We start from the raw sequence: 8,228 nt of genomic DNA, 5'->3' as shown, positions 1-8,228 counted from the left end.
ACCCTGGTGTAGTGGAAGGGTTCCCTGCCCATGGCAGGGGGGTTGGAACTAGATGGGCTTCAAGGTCCCTTCCAACCCAAACCAGTCTGTGATTCTGTGAAACTGTGAATGGATTTCATGACAGTCCTTTCTGGGACATTTTGTATCATAGTAGATGACACAGTTCAACAGCTGAAAATAAGACGGGATTTTTGTTTGGGTTTTTTTTTAAATGCTTGTTTAGTACTGAATTAGTATCTGTTTTAAACTTCCATGACTTCCGTAAGAAGGGCTCCTAAATTAGGCTGTAAACTATTACTTACTATGAAAACAAATAAGGTTATTTGGAAAATTAATTATCAGTCAAGTGTTGGTACTCTCAAAATACTTTATTTATTTCTTTTCCAGGCTGAATTAAACTATTTTCATCTAAGTAAAGGTTGGTAAAATTAGCCTAGGTAAGATCAAAATATCAACAAAACTAGTTAAAACAATAAAGCACATACAGATTGTGAAAATTAAAAGCTCTTATCAAAAGACTTCTCAATTTCAGCATTGTTACGTAGTACAAAACAGAGAGATAACTAATGTAATGACCAAGGTGATAGAAATAAACGTTTCATCTTACTTGTCCAGGGCTGTGCTGGTAGGCATGCTCCTGCCAAATCCTCGGACACCCATCTGACAGAAGTATGGAATGCAAGACAGGTTGGCTGCAATTATAGCCAATGAATCTGACGCGTTAACGAAGAAACCATTTTGGCCAAGGATCATGTACCGGTCCTGGAGAAGAAAAGAAATTCAAAAAAGCACCTTAAATTCCACATTTTGAGGAGTGGCAATTTATTTTATTAGATCCACTGTAAGTAGGGAAAAAAAGAACAGGCTTTGGGTAACTCGCATCCCTCTTGGGACGAAATAATTTACTGGCAATCATCCTGGCAGGTTTATATCTCACTATCACACCATCACTGCCTCCAGTCTTACAAATCAAAGCTTCAGATCAGTCCCTAGCGTCAGCCTCCTACATGACACTTCAGTAGGTCTGTTCCTGCCAGGGAATGCTTGTGTAGGAGAATCTTTTTGCCAACAACAAACACTATACGGAGCGTGGGAGGGTGTTTTGTGTTTACTGACAACAGAAAATAGCTTCTGTTCTGCAGAACCTTCTCATCTTTCTCCATCCTGTCCAGGCAGAAAGTTGTTTCTGTTATACTTCACTGTTTATAATACCGATAATACGACATAAAAATAATTAAAACAAACAGATTATGATACAGTGCTTTATTTAGCTAAAGAACCCTCAATTTACAACGTTAACCGAAAAGGACTGAACTCAGTTACTACTTCCTGTGACAAGTCCGTATTATCTATATATGCTGTCTCTTCCTACCCAGGGAATAAATGTTACACCAGTACAAGACAAAACCAGCTCAATATTTAAAGAATTCTCATTCTGCATTCAATCCTGCTTGATCTGCAGTCATCTGCTGAGACAAATTACAACATATGTGTCTGATTTATGTGTTGCAAATGCTATCATCTGTACCTGAAAGTAATATCACTTTCAGCTTTGAGGGCTTACTGAAAAGCAAATAAATTATACTTACATGACCCGTATCTGACCCCCAAACAAAATAACTACAGTGAAACCTCCAGACAGATCAAAATACTTACTCCATCAGCATCAAAAGCAGCTCCAAATCCATACTCGCCACCTCTCATAGCCTCCAGCAAGGCAGTTGCATATGTTAAATTGGGATCAGGAGGCTGTCCACCAAAATCCTCCAGAGGAATACAGTTTATGGCAGAGTTTGCAGGAGCTCCCAGTTCATCACACAGGATTCTTCTCACATAAGGTCCCATAACTGCAAATACAGAAATCTGCCATGCAATCACAAAAGCATATGCCTGACATTCAAATTCTTCACAGCACCATGGAGATTTATGAAACATATCTTCAACAATTCTATAAATCTGTCCTAGCAAGAAAAAACAAACTATTATTCCCCACAGGAGTATGTGACTGTCCCCCCAGTGAACAGTCAATCTGCAATTCAGCATTAAAAACACAGTTCCTCACTAGTGAAAGTGAAAAGTAACGACTGAATGGTGAAAAACGCAAGTTTTATTTACCCATTATTAAATAAAGCATTTATCATAAACACAGAGGGTTTTTTTCACACTAGAATGAAAATAAGATGTTCTTCTTTGTGTTCCAGAATGCAAACAAGAGTTTAAGACACAATAGCAAGGAAAATAAACAGTAGGGGAATACAAATGGAAAATACATTTATGTCAACATTCTAATTCATGCTAAAATTCCGACAGTTTTGTCCACCTAATAATTTTACCACATTTTATTTACTGTCTTGTAGATAATAAATAAAAACTTTCTCAAAACTAACTCCAAAATAGCTTCTTTGTTTTGTTAACCAACAAAACGAAGGCAACCAAGACCCCAGCTCCTATTATATGTAACTGTTCCATGTATTCGGTGGCTGAACAGACACTAGCAACTGACTGAGGTCTCTGCATCCCTGAGTCAGGTGGGAAAAAAATACCAAAAATAGGTTCCTGAGAAATTACTCTTTTTTTATGGCAATGTTAAGCTATCAATGCCTACAAGCATCCAACCATATTCCAGAGGTGCATAGCTAAAACAAACTCTGGACGACAGCTTGTCCACATACATATGTGGTCCTCTCTAACATTCACTATACCGTGGCAAGAGACTCACTTTTGGCTAAGGCCAAAAATCCAAAGTCTTGCAGCCTGATGCCACCAACAGAAGGACAAGCCCTAACTATCTTTGGCAGACTGCTCCAGTGATTATTCACTGTTACCCCTAAACATGTGAGCTACATTTCAATCTTCATTTGTCTGGCCTCAACTTGTCACTATTGATTCCTTTTAGTATTTGGGGGAATAGAAGACTGATAAATAATTTTTCTGTGAAAACAGAAAAACTTCCTCTGTTGTATAAACAAATATTCTTGAATATTCTTACTGCATGCGTACTCTGTATTATACCATGGCTATTTCTCCACCAATATACAGTCATAAAGCCAATTCTTTATCCCTTTGTAAATAAAGAAAACAAACTCAGTCCTTTAAAATGTCTGTGATGCATCAGTTTTCCTAATACTCAGCCAGACTATGCCTCTTTTTGACCATGTGTAAAATTTTTCAACACTCAGTTACAGATCTGGATATCAGAACTCCACAAACTACTTGAGTAATGTTCTCTCCAGTTCTGTACGTGACAGGAGGCAGTGCCTTCCTCGCTGCCCTATCTGCATTGTTCAAGGACATAATCTGCCCTTTAGCTGGTAAAACTGTGAGTTTACACACTGACTCTGGGCCCACGGTCTTTTCAAGAGTCCCTTCAATCATTTCAAGAGTGACTATCACACTGTACTAGATAAAATGCTTTACAAAAGCTTTCTAAGTCTATCCAGCTACCTTTAGCAGTCTATTTTTGTAATCCCATTCAAAAATGAAACCTGGTTTGTTTGACAGAATTTGTTTTCCATAAGATAATGCTGAATAGCATTACTTACACTCCTATCCTTCAAGTCATTATCTGTAGAAATCTTTACGTATTTTTTTTTATGATGTAGCCTAAGATAGATCCCGTACTGATCTATGTTTCCGCAAGTGACATGGCTTGTAATTTTTTTACTATTGGCACAGAATTGGTCCCTTGCTGTCTCCTGTGACACCTTCTTTCATCTTGCCCCCAGTACACTGAAATTTTTAACAGTTAACATTAGTGAAACAGAAGCCTCAGTCAACTCTGTACTGACTCTTGGGTGCAATGCATTCAGACTTAACTAATTTGACACCATTTAGAATTTATTCTTAGTAGAGTCTGCCTTGAAACCTCCTTGGTTACTGCACACTGCAACATACTTCATCACTCTCTCATGGCAAGATTACCTCATCCTGCTTGCTTCCAAATGCAGAAAGACAACACTTATTGGACACATATGCCTTCACTTATCAAGGAAGATAAATGTCTGCCTAATAAGTGACCTAACCTCTTGTTAAGATTGCCTTTGTTACCAGTATAATGTTAAAATCCATTTTATTACCCTTAAACTTACCAAAAATTCTGACTTTCATACACTGTACCTTATTGGGAAACTATTGCAGGGCACCATCTCTATTGGGAAGCTATTGTGGTGTACCTATAATTTTGTCCTGATAGCAAATTAAGTTCATACCTCCATTCATGGCATCGATCCTTATTTTAATCTGGTTGGGTCCGGTCAGCAAATTTCTGATCGCATTGAAGTCAAAGATACTTCGAAGGAGACTGAGGTAGATATCCACAGAATCCACAATTTCCACTAGAAAAATTAGGCAGAAAAAAGTCACTGCAGCGCATACATGGGCAAATGTCTCTTTCAGCACAATTCCACCAGCCACGCACCTCAACTAAAACCAGAACATGCAACCCCTACACAATACAGATCTGCTCTGAAGCCCATAGAGGAAAAGCCAAAGACTTCACTGATTTCAGTGTGGCTACCATCAAGCTTTAAGCCTTGTAAAGATCAGCAAGTATGCCTGCTAAAGGACTGCAGAGGTAACATAAGTTGACAGTTCCTATTTCATTGAAAAAATTCAGGAGAGTACATTTTATCAAAGGAAACCCTTTACTTATCATTCACTAAATCACTGAACAACTTTTCAAGCTCAACAGGTTTATTCGCAGAGGATGGAAGATGTCCACGCCAAGTTGAAGTCAGATGTTCTTCTATCTGACAGCACTGTCTGTCTGCACCATTCCATCAGAAGACATACAGCCTATTCTTCTCGGTTTTGGCACCTGGAATATCTCTCTCCAGCTTGTTGTCCACCTACCACTATACTTTCACATTTTGTGTCTCACAGATTTAGGAAAGTTAAGTCTCAGATACAACATCTGTTTTTTGCTAACGTCTTGGCAATTTGAATTTTAAATTCATAAAAGCAGAGCACTACAATTTTTGTAGCTCTTTCAGATGTAAAACATAAAACAAAAATGAATTAATTAAAGTAAGTCTGTCATAATGAAGACAGTTTCCAAATCACTGTCAAAAGCCACTTCTCAGTCATCTTGTAATGTATTACTTTTCATGATTAAAGCAAAAAGCGTATGTTATACAAGTGTCTTTATCTGGTTAAATTAGTATCTTGAAATATTTTAGCTACAAATTCAATTATTACTTAGAATATCAGCCAATTTTCCTCAGAAACACTGACCTCACCCGAATGATCTTCTTTAGGACAACAAGAAAATGACACAGACATTTTTCGAGCCTGAGAAAAATGCTTAGAATAGATTATAACAATACACCTGAATGCAGAAACAAAGAAAAAAGGTTCTCAACGCTGGAAAACACTAAATTCACTAAAATTACATTACCCTATTATCTTCTATTCCCTGTTCCTAGCAATGTTTAAGTAGGGTCTGACCTTTCCACATATGGACAAATGCCCCAGTTGCAGTGCAGTTGCTCCCACAAGTTAAGTGCATGTAAGACTGAAGGCTAAAAATTATTTTAGCTCCTGCAAACCCAACTGGTTTACTCTCAGTTGCTTCAGTACCTGTGTAGGTTTGAGTCACAGGAGATAGTTCATACAACTGAAAAAGCAGAAACTTCAAATACATCACACAGTAACTTAAAATACTTTTAAAATTATTTTCATTCTTTCTGCACTTTCATTCTGCATTCAGACCTGTGTAAACTATACTTAGTCCTGCAATTCTAAGTCAATTACATCGTTTCAGTAGGGATCCCTTGCAGGATGATGTATTCTGGGAAGAGATGACTGGGAAATTATTTTTCCTTAGAAAAATATCAGACAACATTCAATTATTTTTAATCTATTCTTATGCTACCAGGGGTAGGGAGGGGAGTGGGGTGTGTTTCATTTTCATTTAGAAAAATACAATTGTGAGAGATTAAGAAGTTGAAAAGCAAAATTTAAAATGGTGGCAACCACATGATTCCAGAGTGATGCTGCAACTGATTTTTTTTTTTTTTGCTATTTGCTTAAAAACCTAAACATGTTCTTTGCAATCAAAAAATCATAATTTAAGATTTTCTTTAATCAAAAGCTATATTTATCAAAATGTATTTTGTCTCAAAACATGTTGTTTTGGTGGAAAATAAACTGCCGTTTATTCTAGGACATCAGGACTGAGGAAGAGTTCCTGAGGCCACAGAGTTTTACAGTATTTGAAATACCATCTGGATCCCTTCCTTTGCTTTTGACTCCCTGAGGACCAAGTGGCTGTGTTAGCTCATTTCACATCAAGTGTCAGCAAAGAAAGTATTCACATGCTTAAAATGAAACGTGCTTAAGCATTCCCTTTACATTTGGAGTCTCTGGATGTATAGTGCCTTATTCATGTCATATCTTTTCAGAAAGTGTGAGCAAAGAATGAGTAAACTGAGACTCTCATGAACTCTTGTCAATTAGACTTCCATGAGCAAACCACTCCAAATCAAAAAATGTCTGTGTTTGTTGTTTAACTACTAGCAAGCTTAAGCACGTATTTAGCTAAGTATTTGGCTAAATGATAAGCCCTGATGCACCTGAAGTCTGAAACTCAGCTTCCTTATGCGCAAAACAAACACAACACTTCTATCCTGCCTAATATTTTGAGAACTTGAAGTAAGGCATTTGGAAGAACTCAAGTTCTGTTTAAATATTACCCATCATACTTCTTCAGCAATTCTACGATTTAGAATTGGTGGACGTAGCATGCATAAATGCACACATTGATACCTCGGAAAGGTTTGAATTTGTTCTCCAGATCAAATTCTTGTCTTCCTAGGCGTGATAAATCAACTCTGAGATCCGGACAAATGGCATATTCCTCCAAGGTTTTGCTTATTTGATAGATTTTGTCTGAAACTATATCTGGAGCTGGTCCTATAAGAAAAAAGAAAGTGCTGGGTTATTTATTTTTTAAAAAGCAAGCATTTTTTCTGAATATATTTGAGCTATTATAGAATAAACCCAAACAAAGAACTATAGTAAATAAGTTCTTTTCTTTCAGTATAACACAGGTTTTAAAACAAATTTTGAAAAAATATAACATGGAAATACAGTGCACTACACACAACATTTTGATTCACGTGGAGTATTTATAACAATCCTTCTCCAGGGCAGGAGGGATAAGGGAACCAAAGAAGGTACAGTAATCTTTCTTTGGGTATATTGCTCAAAGACTGCAATTTTTTACTCTATACAGAATCTCAACATATATATTAAAGTCTGTCCTTCAGCAGCAGCTTCTGGTTTTTCACAGGGCTTTCTGCAAATGCACACTTGTGAAGGTGAGACAGCTTTGTGTTTCATTATTTCATTAGACATAATTAGCATTTTTACCAGTCTTACCAGTTTGACAGTGATGTTCTCTTGCAGTTTTCCCCCAGTGGCTTAGTGAAATGTATGTTTGTTAGAATTCAAAAGACCTTAATTGCTTAACAAGCAATTATGACCTGGAACAGCTATGTCATTCAGAAACTGAAATCACATCTTACTTGTGCATTACTTTTACTGCCAAATCCTAAAGATTGTCTCTATTTTTAAAGATTTACTCTCAATAAAATAAAAGTTGCAGGCTAGATGCAAAAATTACCAGATAAGCTATGCCATATGTAGTGCAAGAGCTGAGTCTGAGTTACAACAAAAGTCTGGCTTATCTGACTCTTCACTTCTTATATTAAAGCTACACTTCCACTCTGAAAAATTACTTCCTTTATTCTCTTTTATGTGCTCTCTCTCCTAACCCGAAGCCACTTCCCACTCCTACAGCCGCGCTGCTGTATTCAGTGTAGCTTTGCCAGATAAATCGTGTTTCATCTCGGATGCCATGTACCAGATGGTCCAAGGCAATACAGTAAGTAACAGTTGCTTAACTCTTCATTTGTCTTAGAAAATTACTTCTTACTCATCTAATCCAAACGCATCCAAGAGGCGAGGTCAGGTTTCATTAGCTCCAGATCATCCTTGATAGATGGATGTATTATCTATTGATACTTCCAGCAAGGGAGATGCTAGTGTCGCCCTGCATTCTCCCCTACAGCTACAGAAACAAATTTCTGACTGACCTGGAACTAAAAAACAGACTAGGCAAGAACGCAGCGCAACAACAGCCTTCCCTAGGAGCCTGTCATGGTGCCTAACCACTCTCTCAGCTCAAAAACCTTGCCTAATACTTAACCTACATTTTCTCAGCTGCA

The 8,228-nt window shown here is 37.4% G+C and overlaps 1 protein-coding gene across 1 annotated transcript in view; it reads right to left on the bottom strand.

Annotated features, from left to right (window-relative positions):
• Positions 1 to 603: 603 nt before the first annotated feature.
• The window catches only part of LOC104515081 (putative PGM5-like protein 2), a gene marked incomplete at its 5' end in the record, with an annotated part of 8,720 nt that continues 1,095 nt past the window's right edge, over positions 604 to 8,228 (bottom strand). Inside the window, 4 exons of the mRNA XM_010158926.1 lie at positions 604 to 762; positions 1,657 to 1,847; positions 4,209 to 4,334; positions 6,766 to 6,912. Coding sequence (XP_010157228.1) covers positions 604 to 762; positions 1,657 to 1,847; positions 4,209 to 4,334; positions 6,766 to 6,912 — 623 coding nt within the window. The remainder of the gene's footprint in view (positions 763 to 1,656; positions 1,848 to 4,208; positions 4,335 to 6,765; positions 6,913 to 8,228) is intronic.

This window comes from Eurypyga helias, unplaced genomic scaffold (assembly GCF_000690775.1).
Source record: "Eurypyga helias isolate BGI_N326 unplaced genomic scaffold, ASM69077v1 scaffold23549, whole genome shotgun sequence".
Lineage (NCBI taxonomy): Eukaryota > Metazoa > Chordata > Aves > Eurypygiformes > Eurypygidae > Eurypyga > Eurypyga helias.
This window is presented reverse-complemented; position numbering and strand designations above follow the sequence as displayed.